The sequence below is a fragment of the Pelecanus crispus genome, chromosome 5 (genome assembly GCF_030463565.1).
Source record: "Pelecanus crispus isolate bPelCri1 chromosome 5, bPelCri1.pri, whole genome shotgun sequence".
Lineage (NCBI taxonomy): Eukaryota > Metazoa > Chordata > Aves > Pelecaniformes > Pelecanidae > Pelecanus > Pelecanus crispus.
Genome location: NC_134647.1, coordinates 26,682,178 through 26,709,362, shown reverse-complemented (window position 1 = coordinate 26,709,362; position 27,185 = coordinate 26,682,178). Strand labels below are relative to the sequence as shown.

At 38.3% G+C, this 27,185-nt stretch overlaps 1 protein-coding gene across 1 annotated transcript in view; it reads left to right on the top strand.

Annotated features, from left to right (window-relative positions):
• The window catches only part of PDE11A (phosphodiesterase 11A), a 135,350-nt gene that overhangs the window by 35,337 nt on the left and 72,828 nt on the right, over positions 1-27,185 (top strand). Inside the window, exons 3-5 of the mRNA XM_075710569.1 lie at positions 21,675-21,764; positions 23,910-24,050; positions 26,518-26,582. Coding sequence (XP_075566684.1) covers positions 21,675-21,764; positions 23,910-24,050; positions 26,518-26,582 — 296 coding nt within the window. The remainder of the gene's footprint in view (positions 1-21,674; positions 21,765-23,909; positions 24,051-26,517; positions 26,583-27,185) is intronic.

Genomic DNA, 27,185 nt, shown 5'->3' with positions numbered 1-27,185 from the left:
CAGGTGCTCACTGCGTGCAAGTTCTAAGCCAAACCCATGAGTAAAGATACTGTGTGGTTTGCATCATCATTAATACCTGCTGCTCTTGAACAGTCCTAAACTAAATTCTGTTATATGCTGTGATTTTTCTTAGGAAATCCTATGTAATGCATCGAATGGCTTAGGTAATTATTTACATTCTTTCAAGAGAATAACAGGAGTGGTAAATCTAATGAGAAAATTTTCAATACAAGTGTTACGGAGATGATGAATCCTTGGCTTTTTTAGGTACTTCACAGGCTTATCTTTTTTGAAAGTGTGCCTTTATTTCATGTGTCTCTATCTTCTCTTCTTCTTTTTAACCTAGAAGCTCCACTCATGGGCCCAAGACCCCGCTGCTGTACAGGCAGTGACCAGGAGGCAGCTTCTCCAAAGATGGTAGGAAGTATTACAAAAATGACAGATAGGGTGTCATAAATATATGCCTGATGACCTTTTAGTAGGCTTCCATAGACCTTTTGGATGCTTTGAGGGAATTTAATTTTTGTGCTTTATGAATTTTTCAGCTGAAAATAGGCCACAAAAAGGAACGTCAAGGGGAGAAGAAAAATCACATAATAGTAGTCATAGTCGAGAAGCTGTAGAAGTGGCAAACACTTCACCTCTAAGAATTAGACTAGGGCTGCAGATCAGGCTGGCTTAGGTACAGGATGGAAGCATTAGGCCAAAAGTTGGATCTAGTCTTTCCAGGGACAGAATGATAAATAGATACTTCTGTTTGCTGCATTTGCATTAATACGGTTGTTACAATACAGTAGAAGGGTCCTGATACACTGTTCAAAATTCAGTCAATTCAGACTTGTGGGGGACAGGGTTTTATAGGTGGTTGTAAGCCTTGATTGTAAATGGCCTATTTACTTGTAACTTCTACAGACTTGAGAGCATACCAAGCACAGAATTTGGTTCAAATCTGCAGTCCTTAGCTGAGAAGCTGTTGAACCTGGCAGAAGCATTAAAAGGAGAGCTCAGCCTGGAGGTAGAGGAATGAGGGGTTGTTTCAAATTTTCAAGATTATTTGGTACTCTGGAGGGCACTGCAATGTTTAGTAGACATTAGAACAGTCAAACTCAGCAAGTCTAATTTATTGCAGCTTCTCTGGGCTGTCTCTGCAGTCTGTAAGAGCTCCAAAGGCCACCTTGTACTCTGTGCTACTGTCCTATCTGCTTATGCATACAATTCTCACCGGTATATGTCTGCTTCCCGCCTATATGCATCTTCTCCTATGCCTTAGGGAGAAGAGGAGGTGTCAGTGGTCTCCTGAGTTGGGACTGAGGAAGTAAAGGTCAGAATTTTTCCCCTTTAACTAGAAATCTGTCTTTTAATTTGCAGGGAGAACTACATTAGTCTTTGTGAGAAATGCAATTAGTTTCCCACATGAGGTTTTAATTCTGTGTGTCTTTTAATGCTACTGAATTAGGACCCCAACTGTATTTTTTATTATACAGGATAACACAAATAATTGGCCAGTTGTATTGCAACTGTATGAATGGGTAGCAGCTCACCTCCAAAGAGCTCTCAGACACTCAGATTATAGACTTCCACGCAGCTGGAAGTAAATGAATGTGGTGTTCTGCAGTATAGTTGAAATCAAGGCACTTTTTATACAAGATGACTCACACTGTAAAACACAGGGAGGCAATCACAACGCTCTTCTTTTTCATATCTCAAACAAGGAGAGTGCTTTTCCTTTCATTGGTTAGTGGAATAGTAAGTGCATTATAAATGTGCATATTGGTATTGTCAAGTGTTGGGCTAAACATTATTAAAGTCAGTAGCTTTAATCACTGGGCTCTTCATTTGTTGATAGCCATGTCAAGCAATTAGGGTCCTTTATGGAACATAAGGCTCAAGTCAACAGATGTCCCCAAACTGACGTGCACTTGTCACAGCCCAAAACAGAGGTGCTTACATGGTACGCGCCTGTGTAAGCAGAAATAACAGAGATGTTTGTGGGCACATAGTAGTGAGAAGTAGCAGAGCCCTGAGTAATGATGGGAAGAAAGTTTTTGTCTGAACGCTAACTCAAAGAGGGTTAGCACTTAAAGCAAAAAAATCTTCTCCTGCTTATTTTCTGCTTGGTTCAACGTGAAGAGACTTAATGCACTCCTTATATAAAATAACATTGCTTCAAAGTAATACTTACTTCCTTAATCTAGTTCTCCTTTCAATGAAACCAACTTGCAGTCACAGTTGGGCTAAATGGGCCTAAAAAGAGGGGGCATCAATGTGTAAAATTCAGTACTTCTATCAAAATATAAATATTAAATCTGTACCTGCTATCTGTGTTTAATTTTCTCCTGATCAGAAATAGCTCCTTCTCCTCAATGAAACAAGTCTTCTCCCAACTCATGTGTTTGAAGTTTCCTCACCTTTCTAGAAATTGCAGAAGGTAGCCATTCATGATCTGACTTTTGCCTTCAGAAATCCAAAAACCGTAAGATGACTGGTTGCTGCCCTTTCACATTTCTCTTGCACTTATGGGAACACACAAAATAAGCACAAAGTATCAGCTTGCTTCTGGTATTGTTAATGTAATGCCATTCCCATTGTCTGCCTTCATACAGTGTGTGGGAGGGAAAGATTTTTTTTTCATAAATAAGAATTACTTATAATTCAAGTGCAGCTTGCTTTTTTTTAAGTAAATGGATGCTGAACACATCAGCAGGAAATTGATTTTTATATTCAAAATGAAGCTTCATGGGTATTTATTTGTGTATTTATTGCAGATGGTCTCCTAGCTCTAGTGTAGCTGTTGGTAATAAGTCAAGCCAGTTTAGTTATGATAGGAAGTGTAACATTTGTAATCACATAAATCACGTGCTTTCAGGATGACTGTGAAGGTTTCAGTTTTCAGCATGCTTGTCCACATACTGGATGAAGTTCTGGTATGGAAGCCCATGGTTTCAGTTTCCTTTGACTTTATGACAGTTCATTTACCAGCTGTTATCATCTGAACATAGTACGTCTTTATGGAGACATCTCCTCCCAGGGGGACTTAAGAGCAGTGTCACTACCACTCAGGGTCCCAGAGAAGGGAAATTTTAATGCTCCTTCTCAGCTACAGGACAAGGAGAAGGTCTGGCACTTCTGAAGCCAGAGGCTGTGATCCACAGTGGTAACTAACACAGAAAACAAGCAATGCTTGTCCAGTGCCTTGGCTGTTCCTCGGTACAGAACAACTATAGGAGAAAAGAGCGAGCTGCCTGGGAGAACACGAAAAAATGCATCGTTCTTACAGACAACTTTATCTCTGAAGAACTTGAACTTTCATATTGATATGGGAGCAAAGGAAAAATTCTGGTTTTCAATGAAGATTGTTTGGGAAATGAAAACATTTCATTCTCTGTACCCTTGTGGTACTTTCTTAGTACTTTGAAATCTTCTAGTGATGTTAACTTAGAAACAATGGCTTGCAGCAACCCTCCAGGTCAGTGATAGAGCTGAGAAAAAAGTCGCAACTCTGTTTACTTCTTTGTGTCCTGCCTACTGGAACTAATCTACCATTAATAAGAGAGAAAATAATTGTATGCTGATTATATTCTGAGTGAGATGGTCACATTGAAGGCAGCATAAGTGCAGCTTGCATGAGGAAAAGTGAATTGCTGAATTCATTTAAAGGAAATGCCCCATACCAATTTTGACTTCTTGAGGATCTGGGACAGAAGCTTTATGAAGTATGTTTGCTCTTATATATATTATAATAAATATATATAATAGAATATATAATTGTGCTAATATATTTTTTTTATATATATATATTAGCACAACTATGATCTAGGTCAGCATTTCATCTTCTGTGATTATGTATATACGAACAACCAGACTCTGAAATAAAATGTGTATCCAACCAGAAGTAGCACCTTCAAGAGCAGTGGTTTGATTCATGAATTCTTTGATCCTAGGAAGCTGAATGAGAATAACAACATTTGGAAAAATGAGTTAGCACCTGATGTGTTTGAGTTTGTTTTCTTTAGAAGTGTTTTAGCATTTCACAAAATAAAGTGGAGGCACAGCGATACATAACTTTGTTTCAGAGAGCCAGAACATGCATGAGACAGCATAACCCCTTTGATTCAGAACTAATTTTTCTTAGCAAGCTTTTTCAGTCTCTTGCTGCAATGAGACCTTGCTTCTGACACTAATTGGGTCTGACCTTGAGGAGCTAAGGAGTCAAGATTGTCCTGAGCTCAGTAGCAATACTGTATTTCAACATTAATCAGGAAATGTGAAAAACACTAATTCTTTTTCTGTATTTTCTTCTTTTATTGTCATATATTTAATTTCTATTTTATGTGCATGATGTACATACAAGTACCTGACTTACTGTGATAAAGCTATCTTCTATGTCAATTTGAGAATACCATCTGAAGTTATGTTTGTCTTTGTAAAATAATCCTAATGTGTGGTGCTCACTGTATTGCTCACTTATGGAAGGAGTAAGTCCAAGCTTCTGGAGCCAATAATTCAGACTACTTAACACCAGAGTTAATGGTTTTATTTAGGTGTTTTCTGGCAATACCATACAGCCAGGATAACAAATATTTTTGACCACAGCTTATGCAATGCTATCTGCTGTTTAAACATGGGTGCTAAAGGATTTAGGAAGATCTAACAGTTCTGTGGGCTTCTTGATTTAACTTTCTGTTTGTGTATAGTGTAATGTTTTATTTGATACTGTTGCCAATCTTTACATTTTATTCTTCTGTCTTTCAGGTAATCATTGTAAAATTAGAATAGCAACAGCTTACCCACATCTGAAACAGCACATGTCTAAACACAGCAGCTAGGTATTCTTTCCTACTCTGTTGATGATTTTCTGGTAAACAGAGGTGTGCATTAAGTGATGCACTTCTGCTTTGTCCTCCTTGAGTTAAATTTTGCATAAAACTTCAACTGGGGGTCCATTTTGAGAGGCTTTTAATGTAAAACTCAGTGTAATTGAACTTGTTTATTGGAGAACTATCACAGTTGCAATTATTTTGATAATTAGTACGTATGCACACTGAGGAAGCTATTATGTAGTACTTAGTTATATAATATATATTATTTCAATATTTATGATACAGTGCATAATGTTTTGTATGAATATGAAACTGTGAAATACAATTTTATTTTGGTATTATGATTTATATTCTTAAAGGACACGTACTAGTCTGGCTTACCAGGGAGGCAGCTGAGTTAGTTTTGCTAGTATCATCTTAATATACAGCTTGAGGAAAGATCCTATTTTGAATTATTTCAAAACAAAATGTAGCAACCATATATCCGTGGATGGACTCAGCTAAGGTGCTCATTTATAGCACTTTTGCTAGCAAGGTGAGAATAGGAAGGTTTAAAAGATTATTTGAGTTCTTAACTAAGTGCTTTTGCTTTAAAGGGGGTAGGGGGGAATATGTAAAACTGAATTGGTAAAAATGAAAGCATGAGCACAGACTTTGGTGAAAGGACAAAATTTTGCATGCTTCATCCATGCAAGTCATACCATTGACTTTAAGGAGTTGCAGGAATAAAATGAACAAATTTATTAGAAGAGAGAGTTCTAAATAAATACAAAGAAAAACCAATATTAGGGGCTATATTGGAATTGTTTTGCTTGTCTTGGAGGAGTTAAACTGGTTTTGTACTCACGTGGCCTGAGCAGAGAGAGCTCAGAGTCTGGTTTTTACAGTAAGCTCTATTTTTTCCGTATTTCTTTTTCTAAGCAAAGGTAAGGAAGGAGTAGAAAAGGACAGATTGCTCTGGTTTTGCACCTCTGTTCAGTAGACAGCTGGCTAGTTGGAGATAAGTAAAGCTACTCTACACAGGTGAGTAAGAACAGTCCCTTAGAGCAGTGATGGATTGTGGCCTGCCAGGTCAGTCTGTGGGGGTGTAAAGGCAGCCCACGCGCGGTCCCAGGGTGGGTTGGTTTGCAGGGCATGTTGCAGGCCAGTAGGAATATGCCCTGTAGTGCACGTGGGGCCCTGCGTGCTGCCTGCACAGCTGGGTCACTGCTCTGCCACCAGTGAGACCGTGTGAGACTGCTGGTGGTGCAGAGATTGCCTGCTAGCCACATGGATGAAAGCAGGTAAAGTCAGAAATACCCCCATGCTCTGGAGCATCCTTTCTCCTGATCAGTATGGATGTAATCTTTGACTTTCCATGAATCTGTACAGGGGTAAAGATGGATAGATGGGAAGGAAGGAGTGGCAATGCCAGTGCAAAAAATTACTAGTTGTTTCCATGTTAGGCCAGCAGCTGTGAGAAACAGGAGATTGGAAAAGTGTGTGGGTTTTTTTGGTGGTTTGGGTTTTTTCCAGTGGTTTTTTTTTTTTTTTTTTTTTTTCCCCAGCATCTGAAATCAGATTTACAGTTGCTAATTAAAAATGAACTGTTTTCAGAATCAAGAATCTCTTTGCTCAGAAAAAGGAGCAGCAAGCTCTTTATTTAAATGTCTCAGGCAATTTGTATAAGGATACAGAGCTCTTTGGTACTTGGGATTTGATAGTACTGGCACCATCTATTGGTCCTTTTCAGTGAAATCAATTTATGCTTTGAGTTCAGTTTCTCAGAAACATCATAAAATCCATTGTCACACAAGTACTGGTAAAAATTTTGTTGTGAAAAAAGTACCAAGAATAAATCCTGTTTACCTACCTATATAATATTTCAGGACAACTAAGTGGCTTGCAAGCAGAATTCATCCATTCTTTCTTGGGCTGTTCCAGTTCTGTGAATAAAGAGGAGAATTTCTTTATGGAGAGAGTGAATTTCTTACTATTTTAAAAAAAAATCACAGTATCAAATGAATTAAAACAAAGTAAGATAGAAGGGTTTTTTGGAGAAGCAATAGCTAATTTAAAATTGGTTGTTCTGTAAGCAGAGATGGAGTTGGAAGTAAGAATTTTGAGAAGAGAGTAAATCAATATTAGAAAAGGAAGGCAGAAAAGATGGAAAAATGTGTGTGTAAGGACTGCAACAAGATTGAATGCCTATCAAAACATAATCCAAGATAAGACTGATAGTTTCTTAAGCAGATGAAGCTAAGATAAAAGCACTGGGCATTGGGAAAATGTTTAAACTCGTGGAAAAGGAGTAGAAGCAGAAGGAGAGCAAATGTGGGCAGATGTGCAATGAGCTTTCTCTTTGTATCTCTGTTGTAGTTCTACTCAGCTGTAAGAAGCAAGGGCGTATGACCCGGGGCACTTCTCTGATCATTCAGCCTTGCCTTGGTTAGTATTCATTGCTTGTTTAATGACAACTATTACAGACTAAGATTACGGAGACAAAAAAGGAGCAACGCTGCTCAAATCCTAATCAAATCAAAGAACACTGGTTTTTTCCTGCATTTTTAATAAAATATCTGTGAGGGGAGAATAGCCTGTATGATGACAGGGCAGACTGTTGTCCTATTACTTCTGTAGCTTAAAGACCAGATATCCTTACTCAGTTTGTAAAGTATTTTACTCCTTGGTACTATAGAATCAAGCTAAGGCTGAATGAACTATGATACTACTTAAAGGTTGCAACTGGAAGTGAAGCCTTGTTTTGCTGGTGCTCTGCAAATGTTTAAAATAATTTGGCCCTAGATTGAGCTGTCAATAATGTAGGCAGAGGTAAGCCCCTAACAGCAGTAAATTTGCACCAGGGAAGACAGTAGCATATTGATTTCTGAACACAACTCAGCTGCCTGAAATCAAATGCCCTCCAGACTGCAGTTCAACAGCCATATTAATATTAATACCTTACTGTTTTTCTGAGGCACACAATGAAGTATACATAAGTATATGTTTAGAAGAACCTTGTGTTGCTGGAAGCAAAATGCATGTCTGTATAAATAAGTGTTACAGCCTTGCTTATACACCTGATTTTCTATATAAAGGCTTGGCTTTTTTCCATTTAAACAGAGCTTTGTTTAGATACACAATCACTTTAATCCAAGGTTCAAAACACTATGATTTTCAGCATTAAGGGGCAGGATGCTGTGTGCTTACTATGTGTAAGATTAACATCTTTGAAAATTTACACTGCAGCAGATCACTGTTTTATATCTGAGGATGTAACTCATTGTATGGTTCATAATGCTGTTCTTACAGAGAGGTCATTTAGGCAGTCGTTCTGAACTGTTTTTTCTGTGCCCTTCACCAAATTACCCCAAGGAAAGAAAGGAAGACAAATGGCCTCATCTGAAGCTGTAGTAAAAACACTTCATGGCCAGTTGCAGAGGAAGGAGAAAAAGGTATGTAATTGCTACCAAATGTTGATGCTTCTGCAGTCTTAACTAGCAAATGACTCTGAGCATTGGGGAAGAGTGTCTGAAAGCAGAGACTGTAATGTGAAGGTTTGAGTACTTCTCTGGACCAGTGAGTGAGACACTTCAGGCAAGACTGTAATCATAAGCATGGGGCACCAGCATTTTTGCTTGAATAAAATACCTTTTTTGTTTGTTTGCAGTGGCCTACAACATGCAAGTCTCTGGGTATAAACAGCCTGTATGGCAAATAATTCCTGTACCTGCTGTGAGAGACAATAGGATGTTTTTCTGTGTGCAAGGGACCTCAGAGGTCTGTGATTGCGTTTAGCTCACAGTCAGGTGAAAAGTAGTGCTTTGCCACATCAGATCCACAGCAGTCTGTAAGATAAAATTGCAGTGTGGGTGTTTTCAGGGGAGATGTGTCCAGTTTTCATGGCATCTGAAAGGAGAGTGAATTCAGTGTCCCCAAATTGTCTGTGCTTCACAGAGAAATGCTTTAGGTAAATCATGATCTGTATAGTTATACCACCAGGATTTGGCCCTGCAGTTCCAGTTTATAAATAACTTTGCCTAGAAATCAGATAGCAACATGTGCAGGTGTGAGTCATTAGTGCAGGAGACACAATGATGTGTGGAAAAAGCATGGCTCGCATCCAAACCAGCCCACACACTTTCATCAGCCCCTTGAAGTCTGTAGCACAGAAAAAATCAAATTTTTCAAGTCAAGCTGCTGTAGCCCACCCAGTCCTAAAACTCAAAGGTGCAGTAATATGGAACACAATGCTTCTCCTGGTGCTTTGTTGATCAGTTCTGCTCAAAAGGCAGTTCTGGAAGACATTAATTTACTGTCTGAGTTAATTACCACAGTTTCAACTGAATAGATTAACATCTCCCACATATACACAGAAATTGTGTGTCAAAGCTGCATTCTGTAAATCATTGTTTTAGAACACGTACTTGTAAGTTCTAAAGAATTGGGGAAATATCCAAATAATTACTTGATTTTATTTTTAAAATTTCATGAGTTGAAACTGGAAACAGTTAATAATTTTGACCTCCCTGACTGGAGAGTTAATGGAGGCAGTAAGGAAGAAATCAACAAGTACCAAAATAGCACTTATGATAAGGTGCTGGTTTTGGAGAGAATTCCAGGAAAATTAAAAAAGAGCTTTTAGTTCAGGAATATGCCTGACTGACTTCTAACTGGTCTGGCAAAGTTTATCCTTCCAAGGCTTAACTTAAGCTGAGAGCGGATATCTGACTCCTGAAGCTCATGGCTGTCATCCATACTCTGATTCTTTCTTGCTCATGTCTAGTGAAGGTTCTGGGCAAAACAATTGAATTAAAAAAGGCTTCAAGTTATTTTTTTAAGCAAAGATCAAAGACAGAAGTAAGTGGATTCTTTTTCATATGAAAACCCACTTGCATTCCAGAACTGGTATATTTTCAGTATTGCAGATTGAATCATTGTTTATCTTCATAAGTTGCTGGACAATCCTTTTTTTCCCCATGTGTTCTTTTCCTAATTTTGCAGTGAAGATAGAAAATTGAAGCACAAGTTTAGATCACTTTAGAGAAAGTGGTGGCTTTAGATCTTACTGAAAGGTATCATATATTTTTCTTACTTGCTGTCAGTGTAATTATGGGTAGGATTCAAAGTTCTGTGCAGAGATGGTCACTTCCTTTCCTGTTTCTATTGGCATGTTCTTGTGCATGGATTAAACAGTAAAATACGTGAGATTTGGACATCCTGGTAGACATAGAACAGAGATATAGAGAAAGCAGAGAATGTCAAACCAATCAGGCTGTATTACAAATTACATGGTTCCACAGAAATTCTGTAAATATTTATGCTCAGCTTCTTCTGACTGAAAAGGGTAAATAAACTTTACCATTGGTCTGCCTTCTGTGAAAGGATACAGCCTGAGCTGATGAAAATGTCCTTGAGACATCAAGCACCTTTCTGCATTTTTAAAGATGACAAAATTCTGTAAATTACAACCATGTAAATCAAAATTAAGATGTCAGAGGTATTACTGCAGACTCACAATGATGTAGATGAGAGCAATGTTTGGTTCAGCTACTTTTCTGCTGTTGTTCCTTTAAACTGTGCTCATAATGAAGAAGAGGAGAGGTAGTATAACATAATTGCTCAACATACTTTTCTATGAATAGTTTTATTAAGAAAACAGTTAAGCAATTTTTCTGTACTTTGTGATGGTCTTTCAAAAGCTCCTTTCATTTGAAACCAGTAAGAATTAGCATTTTCGTTCTTTCTTGTGTTTTAAGAAATTATTCTATTGCCTTGGTATTACATTAGTTTTCATCTGTCCCTAATTTAGTAGTTACTAACCTTAGACCACTAAGAATGATATTGGCTAGATTTATAGGTAAGTTTCCCCACCAGCAAAGTCTCTGTCACTTTGGATGGAAACTGTTCTAAAGATGATATTATTACTATAGACTGCTTTTTTTCATATATAAGCTCGACATGAGGGTTTGTGAGCTCTTTTCTTAAAGACAAAGGTTTGTAGGGTTTATTCCCCTACTTCCTCACATGAAACACTAAGACTCACAACGTGATACATAGAAATTACAATACATGTTGTAAGTGTTAGAAGTGCTTTTAATCAGGTTTGAAAATGCTATAATAGCAACTAATTCAGATTACTTAATTGGTATAATCAGATTCAAATCACACTCTTGTCAAATGTGTCCAGTTGTATAATCAATTCTGCTAGAATAAAATTGAGCACTTTGGCAGAAATATTGTGTTTTTAAGAAAAAAATGTATGGGTAAATATGATACACTGAGAATACACTGTATTCCTTACAATTATTTTTCACCTTAAAAAATGGAAAGGAGAATAAGAACAGCTTTCTTGGGAGAAATGTATGAAGAGTAGACAAGTGTCACCAGCATAAAGGGCCATGACATTCAGTAACAATGATGTTAGTCACTAAATATACATAAACTCAAAATAGACCAATGTAGAACACCACTGGCAAATTTTCCAATGCTGAGGAGAAACTCAACAAAATAACATAAGGATGTATGTCAAAAATATGATGTGCTTATGTTGTGTTGTAACGCTTCTATGTATTATGGAAGAAAGGGGGTCAAGTTACAGGTGCATCCTGGTTGGAAGAGAGACATAAAATGATGTGGTGAAAGGGAGGGCCAGTTATGTTATATGTTGTCCTTTGTGGGATACTTCTACTCCATTGAAGACTTTTTCCATTTAGGGGTAAAGTTTCTGTACACTAAGAAACACTAGAAATGCTTTGCTTGACAAGCAATAACGTAAGGGAATACAGTTGGTGTCCTGAGTCCCTGGCTTTCTTTTAAGCTGTCACCCGAATTCTGGATCTCATTTGCATAAGAAAACTTGGTTCACATTTTTTTTCTAGTTGAACAGAAGGAAGCCATTCCATCCCCTTTGGATTAATGCTGCAAACAGTGGGCAGTCAGGGGAGCTAAACTTACTCATACCAGACACAATTTAACCTGGGAAATCTGTTTGGTTTATGTGCTAGATCCAGGCTTTTCTACTCCAGTTGGGGTTTCTGTTAGAAGGAAGGACTTTTACTGGCATTGGCTTTAGTCAGGCAAGAACACCCATCTCGCTGGAAGAGGAGCTCAGCATGGCAAAGGATCAGGCCTCTGCAGTAAGCTCTTCCAGAAGCATTCTCTCTGTTAAACAAAGTCCAATATTTAAAAAGGTTACTGTTCAAGTAATTGTTTTTCTTCAAAAAATCACAAAACACCTTTTGAAGTATACGAGATAAGAACCTGAATAGAAACTTAGTAATATCACTGTGATCTCAATGCAGAGTTATATATAGATGAGCTAAATTCTTTTTTGGTTAAACTGCATGCAGTATTTATGCAACAGCAGGATTAAGTTTCACTCGTGACTCATAGTAACACGTCCAGTTCTGGGCTTCCCAGTACAAGAGAGACATGGATGTACTGGACAGAGTCTAACGAGGTTACACGAGGATGATTAAGGGACTGGAGCCTCTATCCTATGAGGGAAGGCTGAGGGAGTTGGGACTGTTTAGCAGAGAGGAGAGAAGGCTCATGGGGGGATCTCATCAGTGTGTACAAATAGCTGATGGGAGGACAGAGCCAGGCTCTTTTCAGTGGTGCCCAGTGACAGGACAAGAGGCAATGGGCATACATTTAAAACATGGGAAACTGTCTGAACATCGGGAAACACTTTTTGACTGTGAGAGTGACCAAGCACTAGCACAGGTTGTCCAGAGAGGTTGTGGAGTCTTCATCCTTGGAGATATTCAAAAGCTGTCTGGACAGTCCTGAGCAACGGGCAGTGGTCCTGCTTGATCAGGGGGTTGGACCAGATGACCTCCAGAAGTCCCTGCCAACCTCAGCCAGTCTCTGAGTCTGAACCTGCACTCTGGCTCTAAAGACAAAATTCAATTTGTAGAAAAAGTGAAAGAAGGCATCTTCAGTCCTGGCTAAGCCAAGAATTAGTAGAAACAGTTTTCAGTTTGTGTAGTCTAATACTTGAAGACTTCAGGAAGAAGTATATGACTAAATCTAGTTCTCATTGTTGACAAGAATTGGGAGTTAGTAACTGAGTTATAAGTAGAATTGTGACTTGATGACATTCTTGATGTATGGATGCATATGGAATTTATTCTTTGTTTCAATACCACTCAATTAGCATGGTCAGTTATTATGGGTACTATCTGCCAGAGATCGAACATGGTGCAATCTGAAATGGTAAAACTGAAGTCTGCAATTGTGTTATAGGAAAAATCAGCTTTGAAATGATACTTATTAATTCTCCTGTGCCAATTTAAAGTTCTGATCTGCAACTCTTTTCTTTAGCATTGATAGCATCAGTCTTCACTGCTTGCACTCTGCAGAGCCAATACCAAGATCTTCCCATCTCTTGCAGTGACGTTTATAAAGCTTTTATAACAGTGTCTTTGGGCAGGCTGGGTCCGCTGATTCAGGCATAGTGGGAACCAGGAGCTTTTCCAAAATTTTGACACAATCTTTCTTTTTGACCTTCTTCCTCCCCTCAAATAAATCATTTAATCTTTCTTTGGCTCATTTTTGCTGTCTCTAGAAAAAAATTAGGACGCAATATTGCTGCTGTAAGCCTTTGCTCATGGTCTGCCAAAGTGCTTTGATATACTGAGATTTAAGGCACTGCAGAACTGCCTGCCTTACCCAATGGCTGCGGGCTCCCATGCCTAGGGATTGGCCTCTAGTGGCTCATCTTCAAACAGGAGAGAGCAACCAGGCAGTAACAGCCCCTCTTGATCTCTCTGGAAAACATTACACAGGTAAAACGTTCTCCGTGAACCCTGTCAGCTTGACTTTTATTAAGATGATGATCTGATTTGGATGCATCAAAGATGACCGATGTTCAGCCTTTGAAGGAGAGATAGTTAATTGGTGGGTAGGAGTTGTGGTTTTGAGGACATTCGTGACCTCTCATGATGCTGCTCATTCATGTTATTTCAGACGAACTAATAAAAGCTGCATAGCACTTCTCTGTAAGACTTTGCTACAAAGGATGGTGCCTTGCCAACTTTGAAAACCAATGGATGGAAACACTAGACTTGATAAAGAAGCGTCACCCATAATTGTCAGGCTGATTTAATGGCCTTCTAACTGCAGGTGGTCACACAGACATGGTGCATACCTCCACCACCCTAATTTGAGAGTCCTCAGTAACCCTTGCAGTAGAGTCTCCATGGCTTTCAACTCACTTATAATATAGAAGCATGTTGGTTTACTGCTTTAATCGTATTACTTGAACTTTGCAGCCCTCGCTCAGGCTGCCTGCAAGGTGACTTTTCCCTGCTTTCAAGCTTGATGTGTGTTTGCTGAACCCATAGGACTGAGTGCTGAGTGCCAGGCATTGGGCTTACAGGTGCTTACACTAACATGGTGATGCTCCTTGTGGCACTGCTTTTTTTGTCTTTGACTGCTACCCCTACTCTTCCTCAGTTCATACACTTCTCATTTTAATAGAATCACTATTGTTCATTGTGTAACTTTTTTCCTCCTCTTGTCCATGCTTTTCCTGCTGGAAAGCCTGGCTTAGTATCACGTTGAATAACTCAGTCGCAGCTTGAAGTGTTTGCTGGGACAGGGCTTATTACTGGGCATCACTGATTCAGGTGTGCGTAAAATAAGGAGAAATTTCCAATTAAAATAGCCAGATTTTTGCATGCATGAGATCAGAAGATTGGATCCTAGAATAGTAGCCATTTTACATATATTTAAATTATTTTTGGCTTTCTAGTCTTTAGCAGAAATGTTTTCACATTTCAGATTTATTTGGAGCAACAGCATTTAAAATTAGGTGCTCTGTGGAAATTTACAGTACAATTTATTGTCTTTCCCACTTTATACCGAGTGCTAAATTCAATGCAATGTTAAAATGTTTAAATATGTCTTACAGAATATTGCTAAAAACAGGTTTAATAGCCACTGCCAATGTTTTTGTGTGTATGACAGAATAATTCAGTGTGGCTTGTTTAGATTTTTTTTGAGCTTCATCTCCTGCTAGTGATGGCAGATATGAATAATGTTTAGCTGTAAAGTGACTGGGGCAAGAAACCTCCAAATATCTGCCAGAAAAATGAAATAGGATTAGTGTATAGTTCTGACTGTATAAACAGTTTTACAAGTGTATTATTCTAAATCAAAGCCAACGCATTAATTTGTTTTCCCAGTTTAAAGACCTTGGGTGCATAGCAGAAAAGAGAGAAGATGCGTTTTGTGCTGTAGCAACTGGAGGGCAGTGATGGGGGCCCGGAAAAAGGTCAGAGGCTGAGGCTGTAGCAGTTTTAAGCTGCACTCCAGCCCTTTCCTGCCCCTTGGTCCTGCATGGGGTAGTCTCCCAGTGCCATGGCTTGTGAGGACAGTGACCTACATACAGTTTTAAAACTGTAATTAGTCTGCTCCTACAGGAGACCTGTGTTGTAATCTGTCTGGTGACGCAGTTATCTAGTTTGAATGCGTGCCAGTAATTATATGAGGCAGCCAAGCACAGTCAGTGCTGAAGAAATGCTCCCGTGGTCCTTTTCAGGCTGTTTACAGCCACCAAAACCTTCCATAGTTAGTCAGTCATCTTCATAGGACAGAGATGCTGCCATACGTTTGCAAGCATTAGGGCATTTTTATGGTACTGCATAAATAATAACCACATGCAAATGGCAATTAAAAAAAAAAAAGTCAGAGGCAATAGAAAATTGGCTCAGGAGCCTCTGCAGGTTCACTGATATAAGTGGGAGCTATGCGCCCCATTTGTATGCCCATAATTCATGGGGTGTCTCTACCAAGCAATTGTTCTGTCCATGCTTGGGGTGAAAAAATAATTTTGGAAAATATTTGAGAATTGCAAACCTAGATGACAATCAGATTTCATCAGAGGCGTGGATAGCCAGACACTGCACAGCTGGCAGAAGGTAATGGAGTTTGGGTGAATGTTTGTGCTCAGCCATTTTGCAATTTATTTTGGTTTATCGTTTCCAGAATTCAGTAGACTATTTCGTTCTCTGAACCTATTTTTAACACTTTAGGAAGTGTTTCGAAGGGCAGCTGGCTTCCCTGACTTGATTTTAAGTATGTCCACAAAACATAACTTTAAACTGTACCAAAAACATTTAATTTAAAAAGACTTTTTTCTCTTTCTAGGAAGCCTGTACTACCTCCCGCCCTTCCCCCACAGGCTTACCAAGCAAGCTGTCCAAAGAGAAGTGGCTCCTGTGGCTGCTAAAGAAAACCGTTGAACCAGACAAGCATTTGCTGAGAGCTGAACCTAGTGTTTGTGCCAGATTGAGTACGCAAGCCTTACTGAGAGGCTTCTTTCTTTCATTAGGCATCCAAATTGTTTTCTTTTGTGACCACAGGCAGAGGGATGCTTGGAGTGTGTCAGAAGCCATGAGTTAGACTGTATCTATCAGATAGTTATGGCAGTGGGTGCTCTCCGAGGATGCTTAGTGCGGGAGAAACCGCACGCAGGGGAGGCAGGGTAAATGTCATTGCATTTAGCTGAAGCTGAACTCGGGGCTGCTTTCCAGCCAGCAAGCATGAAGCTAGCATTTTACCTGTGCAGTGTGCTGTCATTACAGCACTGGCTGTTTTTCATGATAAGCTAATAACTTTCTGCATTGCAGGTCTGCATGCATGCAGCTTTGTTGTCTATATCATTACCTGTCGTTAAAAAAAAAGCAAAAGACGTGTTGAGATCTGCAGATATGAACACGTATATTCTTAAATAGGGTAAGAAAAGCAGTATTTCATACTGTTTTGTGGTTGATGTGGAGTTTTTGCTATTTGTGAGCAAAACAACACTGAGGCTAGGAAACTAAAGGCTTTTATACCTTCTTCTCGTGAAGAGAAAATTTCAAAACTTATTTCCCATGAGATACCCAATTCTAGAAAATAGCCTTCTTCTGAACTTTCAAAGTAGAAGCCAGCAGGGGCTTTTGTTGGATAGCAAGGGAAGGGTTTGCAGGTTCCATAAGGACCATCGTCCCCAGGCCATGCGATGAAGGGGAAGGCAGTATCTCTTGAGGACAGGCATTGTCAGAAAGAGCTTGGCCAGAGGTCTCCTGCCCATTTCTGATGGTAAAAAAATTTAGATCATGTATGCAGTTATTGTGAAATCCAAGCCCAGATCACAAGAGAAACCCTTAACTTACTTTTAGCAGTTTAGAAGACCACTGGTAAGCATCTTATTAATTTATGTATTCTGACTGTGTCTCACCACCTATGAAAAGCCAGATGAAAGGAAAATGACTGTCACATCTCAAGGCATTGTGATGCTGTAGTATAGGCGTCCAAATGCTGATGTGCCCAGACGACTATGCAGCCAGGTATAGAACTTCATAAATTGTGATTATGAAGAAGAAACATATGGAAGACTGTCCTCTGAAATTCTGAGGGAGAACTGGTATGCTTCATCAGGATTTCAGAACTGGTGCCATTAAAAAAACCAATGAAACAAGCACAGGTTGCAGCTTTCTTGTCCTAGCAAGAATGCTTTGTACTTCCAAATATCAAGCTACTGCTTCAGTTTTTATTGTGGATTTAAAGGTCTAACTTTGGGCATACAAGTTTGGAGATGTGTGCAGATAATAAAGCAATGGGAATATATCCTTCTGTGGGAAGGAAAAGGTAACTATGGTCAGGGCAGTCATTTGATTTCATTGGTGCAGTTTTGCAGAAGAGATAAGTCATCTTCAGGACCTAGCTGAAAATGTAAGTGGTTGCATAATTGAATATTAAAGCTTCTAGTACTTATCCTGTTCATTCCCTTGGTAGTTGTGTTTTAATACTCCTAACATGAAATAACCGCATAACAAAATAACATAATTTAGAAATGAAGAGGATGAGATATTGAACTGGTGCCCATTACTTCATCATCTTTTCATAGAAAGTTTCCTGCCCTGATAAAATATTGAACAGTTTGTAAGTGAGCACAGCTTTCTAGCTTTTGTATGCTGCTGTGAATTTGTGAGGCGAGTATAGTTGCTACCCAAGGATGCAGTACTTGTTGGAGGCTTAGGTATGAGAAACTGTGTCAGGTTACCCAGACTCTGAATGCTCAAGTAATTCACAATATGGTCTTGTTAACCTGCAGTTACTGTATCTGAATGCCTTATAGTTGGCACCAAAAAAATGGTGGTCTTTTCCAACATCTCAGCAGGTTCATTAGATTAGCTTATTATTCAGACTGAACATCATTTTTATAAAATATAGTATTAAATATTTACTGATTTGTTTGTTAATATGCCACAAAGTACTGTGATGAATCATTACAAATAATCTTACTTGCCAAAATAAATTAATGAGGTATATCTGTTAAAGCTATATTTTTTTAATGTTTTTATATTCTGTCTATTTGTTTTCTTAGGCAATTGCTTTGTTTAATAAATCTGCAGGCTCTTTTCCTGTCATTAATTCAAAATAGATGTGGAAGGAAATTTTCTTTCAGAAATAGGCCGTTTTGCTTCAAAATTATTTTTTTAAATGGCCTTCAGTATAGCAAAGGGAAATTATTTTATGTCCTTTAGAAAGTTATGTTAGGTGTTTTTCCAGGAGTTTCACACTGATATTTTGTGCATTGATGTAATGGAAACATGTTGTATACTCAGCCTTCGGACCAGGTGTCAGTGGTTCCTTTACAAGTGCCGGTATCAGATTGGCTTCACTGTGAATTAAACTGCTTGGTAAAACCTGTACAGACGTTGGCTGGTAGAGGCAAGCTGTCCTGGCCTGTTCAGTGCTGCAGGACTTCAGCTCCTTCTTAACAAGATCTTGTCTCACCAAGGCAAATGAAAATAACCACATCATTTGTCTGTGTTGGTTCCTGTCACATGCTGCTTAACAGTATATCTATGACCAACCTTTCAATACTCTGTCCTTTCAATACAATTTAGTCTTCTGCCCAATTTATTTGCTGTTACCAAAAGTCAGTATTCTATTACTGAAGCATATCCATGCTGGAGAATTAAGATAGTAAAATATGGACTGTGCTTTACGCTCATTGTAAGTTGCATCCTTCTATTTAAGGAGAAATAGTAATAATCAGCAGGAATGGAAGTAGAATTACAGTGCATTATGGTTCAGTGATGCAATACGTTTTTACGTCAGAGCACCAGAGGATTAGTAATTACATACCTGTCACTTCAAAGGAGGAACAAAGGATGTGTCCAGCTTATGGTGGTATGTGCCGTTTCCTCAACTCTTTGTATTCTCTTTGGAGGGAAAACCCCTGAAGTGAATCTGGCATAACAATACCAACTCTTCACAGTATGTAGTTCAGACAGGTAAGAGTTGAATATTATGTAACTCCATATTTGTATGGAGTGTCAACAGCCATAGCATCAACATGTTGGAGGTGCTTGTAAAGCAGTCTTGAGTACTGCAGATTCAAATTTGTAATTCGAAGTCAGAATGTGATAATTGCTTTCTACTCCATTCTGCAATTTTGGTTAAAAAAAGAAATAGTTAAAATTCAGTCACCATTAGAAATGTCTTTATTCTTTGTTTATTTGGTACTGTATTGTAATTTGCCAAAAGCAGTTTACGCAGCAGCCACCCATTCAGAAAGTACAAAAGAGGAACAACAGTAGGCTTTTGTTTTGTCAACTGTTGTTTTGTAAACAGGGATAATTGATTTATCTGTTATCACAGGGTGGTTCCTCTCTACCTGGTGGTTGTTTTGTTGGTATTTTTTGTTCTTCATAGCTGTGGACATTTATTAATTTCTTCTACTGATTAACTTAAACAGCTTGGTGTCTCTTTCTTAGTTGCAGAGCACCTTACACAATTAGTTTGAGTGGTGAAAAGAATGATGTAAGTCAGCAGATTTACAGACTCTCAACATTTCATAAAGCAGTGTTTTATGGATGTTAATTTCTATATAGAGTCAGTGCCTTGGAATTTGGGTTCCAGAGAGCAGTGTTTTTCAATATTAGAAAATAATACTTTCTTCTTGCTAAAAAAGACATTTTTGCTGCCTGTTTTTGTGATGGCAGAAGGTTCATAAACTTCTTGTATGCTTTCCATTGCCACATTACTTTGGGGAATAGAGGTTCCAATGTGTGGGCAATAAATACTAGTATTTACTTATTTTTATTAAGTAAAAATGTATCCAGTCTCACTATGATATTCATAATTACACTAAAGGTCAGCTTTTTCTCAGGTTAAAGTTTTTCTGCTCTGCATCTCTTACTTGGCTGTGGCATTTAGTACTATTACAAGAAAGTTCAGGTAAGTTTTTTGTTTCATTTTAGAAATAAAACCTGAACTGAAATATGCAAAATTCTTTCAGAGGAGTTCTTACCATAAAAAATGAATGCCTCTTAGCAATTTGTTACAGTCTTACTTTATTTTTCATTTTGTGTACTCTTTCCTGCAGATCTGGTGCAGTAGTTAGCTAGTTTAATTACTGCCTCTCCAAAAAGATAAGCGTTTGTAGAGTCCAAAGTATGTCATTTTCCTTTAGAGGGGGACCATGATGGGAAGAGGACAAAAGTAAATTGTTTGCAAATTAGCAGTATACATGTATTTGTGTGCACCATGAAAATCTGCAGTTATTCTAACAGAATGGCAGCTGTGAAGGTGCAAAATTCAGAGGATCTGAAGATCCTTTTAGAAAACTCATCATTACTCAAACACAAACTAAGCAGACGTAGCCAATGGAGTGTTTAAGGAAGATAAAGTAGAACAGCAGTTGCTGCTGGTTTGGTTCTTCTGGATGTTTACAATTCTTGGGTTTTTTCCTCAAATAGTCTCAATAGCCTGCTTCCCTGGGTTAGCATTAATTTTCTAATTAAATGGAATTTCAAAGACAAATGTCAGTTTCTCGATGCCAAAACTTGTCACAGAAAGGATTGCTTACAGTGGATCTCCCAGTTGACAGACAAGGAAGAAGAAAAGTTAGCTGCTGCAGCATTCTTTTGGCTCTCTAAACAGCAGAGTGCCCCAACCCTCACTGGCTTTGCAAACGTTAAAGCTATTCAGCACCTATAAAATTTACTTAATGTCTAAGACCTAAGCTTGGGAACCATTCAGCAGTGGCAGTGTGTTACAGACTTGTTATCAGTATGTGGCTTAAAAATGCTAATATTATTGGACTTCTATCCATTGTCATCCTTTTGAAAGTGCCAGTCCTACAGGTATTCAAGTATTTGACTAGCCTAGTTTATTCATTTCACACAGAGCCAGCCTGAAGTATGCCTAAAGTCATAGCCAGCCTAAAGTCATCTTGTGCACCTCAAAATACTTGCCCAGTCCCTCTTGTCCAATCTTTCTTAACGTATGGTGATGCATTAAGGCCCAGTTTCTCAAGCATGTTCTTTAACTTTCCTTTTTTTTTTCTTTTTTTTTTCCTTCCTTAAGAAGACAATCAGCTTTCTGACTAATAGTTTTGGATCAATGTGCTGTGTGTGCTGGTATTCTCCAAAATCTACATCCTCTGGAAATCAGCAGGAGCATGACTCAAGCTTGCTTCTTGAGCTTAGAACAAAACAGCAGTCCAGAAAAATAAACAATACTTTTTCTAGGGAAGCTGTAGTGTCTACAGTAATTTAATGTAGTCTTCAGCAGGCATTTTTATAGACTTGAGAATCTGCAGTTTTTTCCAAACAAGTTATAGAGGATCCTCACTGCTGGGACCTGTGAACTCAAATGCATTTGTTCTTTCCTACCCATTCATTCTCTGTTCCACCCATTTTATGTGCCTTGCCCATGATGATTTTTTTTTGTGTTTAGTGTTCTGGTGAAGAGTGAGTGAGCTGACACCCTCCTGGGATGTGTCACCTAAGTTTAGGTCTCTTTGCTAGTAACATGAGTGTCTAACTGCAGTTGATTTTAATGACTGGGAGTTTCTTTTGATACTAGGTGATGCAGATGTATCTCCCATTCTGTGGGATTGCCATATCCAATGCCCAGCTATTTGCAGCTTCAAGGAAGGAATATGACAGAAGCAGGGTAAGTAAAAAATGTATATTGGACCAATATCAAACTTTCATCTTTTGTTCCTTCAGATTCCAACTATGCATATGTGTTTGCTAAGCAGACAGTTTTAACTATGTTTTATTTTTAAAAAATGCATTTTCAGCAGATCACTATCTTGACTGAGGCAGCAAGCAGAAAGTGTGGGAGGGAAATATGCTCGTGGTGGTGGTGGCTGTTGTTTCCTGATGTCAGTTCCATGTTTCGTAGTGCTGAAACAATTGCATTTGTGACACGGTGCAGGAGAGAGTGTTGTTTTGGCAGAGATTCAAACTCTCATAAAATTCCAGTAATATCAAACCTTTGCCATCCTGAATTTGTAATATTAATTTCATGTGCAAATAATGTGGCTATATCTTTATAAAAGTAAGCAAGAAAAAAAAACCTGTATGCGAAGGGTTTTGACAGCATGTGTCTGCATAGATACATTACTCACATTACTCATGATTGCTGATGCCATGCATGAGTTGGGACAGGAGGCTTCAAAGAAGTGAAAATAATGCTGAGCTCATATGTCATTTACTTCTCAGAGAGGTCTTTATTTTTTTAAGAAATAAATTTTTGAGGTTTTTTTATAATTGTTGGCTTTTTTTTTTTAAAAATCACCTTTCCTGCAATGACAGGAAATGGTATTTTTGTTATCACGGATCACAGCTCCAACACTTCAGTAGAAATACCACTGGTAGTGGTACTACTCTCGCTTCACAAAGCAGGGGAAACTACAGTGGGGTGGGTCTGTCTATTGAGTACTGGCATTTGCATATTCCAGATTTTGGTGCTTTCCTTGTATGGAAACTCAATGCTTTTCGATACTTTGAAAACTAACAATAGCCTTTTCTAATGGTGGATACATTTAAGGATTGTGAAGTATCTGAGTTTGTCTTCTGTCCAGGTCTGACTACATACCACTATATTTTGGGGTAGAGATGTGGAGACTTGGGGAAAAAAACGATTTTCTGCCAAAGATTTTTTTGTTGTTGTTGTTTGATGTTCAAATAAAATAGTTGTTTGACTACATAAAGAATTAAAATTTGCTGCAGATTCCCAGCCTGCAGGGAACAATGACAGACTTTTGAGGAGTCGGCACTTACTTTTCTGCTGAATGTCTTCCTCAGAAGATTATTAGGGACATTCTCATTCTTCATTAGAAAATGGTAAATTCTGATGGTTGGACGCATCAGGAAATTGGATTAGAGATACAGATTCTTTGCTTCTTGTTGCCACTTCAGCCATGAGAGGCATAACAAATATCATTGCCATTTGACAGCTACATGGTGGCCTGTACTTAATTGCATTTCTGACCTGGTTGGCTTTGCCTAGTCCGTGGTTGAAATTAGTTGGCAAGTAACATGTGATGGACAAGCCCATACTTTGCCCTCGCTATCAAACTGGACACCAATGGTGGCAAATTCCAATGACTGTGACCAACATTTCGCTGTTGACCACTGCATTAGGAGAGCTAAGACCACTAACATATATATGCTTACCTATATGGATGTTCTTTAGTGTTGGTGCCCTAAACCAGAATAAAGGAAAAAGCACACTTCTTTGGACCCATGATAAGAAAGAATATGGCCTATTGTTTTTAAAGTTGATGAAATGAGAGGGGAAGCCCTTTATTTTAAAACATTGTATTTTACAGACATGTTGTTAGTGGTAAAGACTGGATCAGAGTGCTATTGGAATATGGAAGTATTGATGTGGGTTTTTTTCTTTCCAGCTTTGAATATGCAAAATGGGTAATAAATGAATAAAACGGAGTTTAAATGCACCAACAAATTCAATATAGCAAATCAAGTAACTCAATCCATACTGTGTACTTGGGAGAGTTGCATTGCAGCCATTGTTTCATTTTTGGACCACACTGAAATAGTTTGAAAGATTCCCATTGTTTGCTAGGAGTTGGATTGTGCCTGGTTGTGAGCTAAGAAATACTCGACTTCTTTCTTTCTTCAGATACCCCCACCACAATTCTGTTGCCATAATCATTAAGAACGTGAATGAGGATTTCAATGGATCACTCGTATTAGAATCAATCCCAGAGATTATGCCTCCTTTGCAATGCTCCATGTATTTATTTATTCTACAACCAATACAAGAGTTTTCTGTCCTTGTATGCAGGCTTTACTGGAAGTAGTGAATGACCTTTTTGAGGAACAGACTGACTTAGAGAAAATTGTCAAGAAAATTATGCATCGGGCCCAGACTCTGCTGAAGTGTGAACGGTGCTCGGTATTACTTCTGGAAGATATCGAATCACCAGTAAGTATGGCTGCACATTCTGTAGAAAGGCTAATATTTGGGTGGTGGAGTAGCTGCTTTTATTGTGGTGAAGCTGTTTCATTTCATATGTAAGTTCTGAACAGCAAGTATTCTTCCAGCCCATCATTCTTAAATGTACGTTAGGTACAGGTTGAATCTTTATCAACACCACTGTTGTGGTTTAACCCCAGTAGGCAGCTAAGCCCCACACAGCTGCTCACTCATTTCCCCACCCAGTGGGATGGGGAAGGGAATTGGAGGGGTAAAAGTGTGAAAACTTGCGGGTTAAGATAAAGACAGTTCGTAGGTGAAGCAAAAGCCATGTGCACAAGCAGAGCAAAAAAAGGAATTTGTATGCTACTTCCAATTGGCAGACAGGTGTTCTGTCATTTCCAGGAAAGCAGGGTTTCATCACATGCAATGGTTACTCGGGAAGACAAATGCCATAACTCTGAAAGTGCCCCCCTTCCTCCTTCTTCCCGCAGCTTTTATTGGTGAGCATGATGTCATATGGTATGGGATGTCCATTTGGGCAGTTGGGGTCAGCTGTCCCAGCTGTGTTCCCTCCCAATCTATTGTGCACCCCCCAATCTATTCACTGGGGTGGCAGAGCAACAAAGGCAACAAAGGCCTTGACACTGTGTAAGTACTCTTCATCAATAATGAAAACATCCCTGTGTTATCAGTGCTGTTCTCACCGCAAATCTAAAATGTGTCACCATACAAGCTACTATGAAGAAAAATAACTCTATCCCAGCCAAAACCAGTATAGCCACTTTTTCAAATGGAAACTGAAAGGTATATTTATGATTCCTGCTTGTCAGTTGAAGGCATTTAATGGGATGTCTGTAAGTTGCTGATGGATTTAACCATCAGTGGTGTGATCCAGCTGATACGCTGTGATTCTCAGTTGCCTGCATGATGGAATTAGTACTTACTATGGAGCAGCTAGGACAGCTTAACTGAGAAGCAAGGTGCTTTGTAGGGTATGAGAGCCTCTTTAAAAATGTTTAACATTTTTATGACTATTGGTTAGTATTAAAATAAGTGACTGCCTTTATATTGGTAGCTCCCTTCAGTGTTTTCAGGCTACTCCATGTAAACTATCCTCCTTTCTACTGAGAAGTAGTTGAAGGATAAGAATGTTGCTTGTAATATCATTCTTTTTTTCTATCCAGCTGTCTTTGGATTCACTGGCTCTGTAATTGATTATTTGTTGCTGGGCTGTGACAAGTCTAAATGATTATCAGAGACAGAATCATAAGTTTGTATGTATGTAGGCAGAAAAAACCTATTATTTTCTTTCCTGGAGGAAAGGTATGATTCTCATTTCATTTAAACTAATAGAAATTAAGTACTTTCAGTGGAGTATGCCCTAAATTACACTAGCTTTCATAAAAGCAAGATCAAGGTTTATATTGTGTTTATATATTCTCTGTTATAGAATTTTAATGTTTCTAGTTTATTTTCTCTTTCTAGACCCCCCACACTGATTTTATAATTACAAGATACAGTTCTGCTGCATTCTTATGAAATGCCACTATGTTTGCAAGTATAATATGATTTTTATTTTTTCACAGAATAGTACATTGTGTTTGTAGCAGGCTGTGGGTGGCATTGTTCACTTCATTTTTCTGCTCTTGGTACTGTTTCTACCTTTGAGCACAGAGCGTTTTTTTCCAAAACACAGGCAATGAATTCTCATTCCTCTAGACCAAATCCTGAAATATGGACAGCCAAGGTATTCAGTTAAACATAAATTTTTCTAAACAGTTATAAATCTTAGGTTAATTTGGAGTAGGAGAATAGCATCTTGCCACCCACTTGGTCATTTTTACAAGTGGCAAAAAAGTTATTTTCCTGATTTCCCCCTATTTTGGAGGGTTAACCTATATATGAAAATAAATCTCCATAGAGTAACTCAATGTTAAGCCATGTCTAAAATATTGTCATTGTACATCGTGTGAAAACCTTTTACAATACAGAACCAAAGTGGAAGATGGGGACTCATACCATCATCCAAAAACATTACTTGTGTTCTATGTCACATTACCCTCTCTTAAAATGTTTCACTTGTGTGCTGTTGGCACATATTAATATGTTCAAGGAAAATTGGTTGCAATTAGAATTGCAATTGGGTATTTCTGTTTCTTTTCCTGTATTAAAAAAGTGAGTTTGGGTAAAGCTCCATAATTCATGCTCCAAAGCCCTTTGAAGGGAAGCATATACTGTTGCAGAAAATAGTTTCACGAAGGAATCTAAAGATATCATTTGATTTGATGTTGTTTGTTAGTGAACTGTGCACAGTGTGTATTTTGAACATGGATTCTCCATTGGGGGAATACAGATTGAATTTTTATTCTACAACCATTGGATAAAAATGGTTTAAATATAGGAACCTTACATTACTGTTTTCTTACATATTTATTCATCTTAATAACAATTTCAAGTTACTTTTTTGTGACAGGTGGTGAAATTTACAAAATCCTTTGAGTTGTTATCTCCAAAATGCAGTGCTGATACTGATAACAGGTTAGTGCTCATGTCTTCTATGGTAATGGATTACTTTATTTTTCACATAGTTTTAGATTTGCTTGATCATAGTTTTATTTTCTTATGGAGCTTTGGGTAGATTTGTTTGAAGAGCGTGAGCCTACAGTTTTCAGTCAGACAAGACTCCTGCTTGCTTCAAATGGAGACTTGCTTGAATAAATATACATGCCTATGTTTTCATGTATATGTGTGTACATATACATATGTGCTAACATTGTATCAGTGTCTCAGAGAAGAAACCAGGAAATAACTGATGACTTTTCATTGTTGAACTTGTGGAGAACACACAAACGTTGTTTTCCATAGTTAATACTGAAGTAAAAATTACAAAATTATTTTAGATTGTTTGTTGATATCTTACAAAATGCCTTCTGACAGTTGTGTTGAAAGGTTTCCAGTAAAATTTTATTTCTGCTCTTGTCATCAAGTTGGAAAACCTAAAAACCTCAGAGAATATGCATTTCCTAGAAATTGTGTTCCTGTGACTAAGTCTTGTTTGAGACCCCAGTCAAAATAGAAGTATATGTTTTGCCTAGTAGGATCTGTATTTAAAGATTGATAAAGGACTAATGTAAGTAGTAA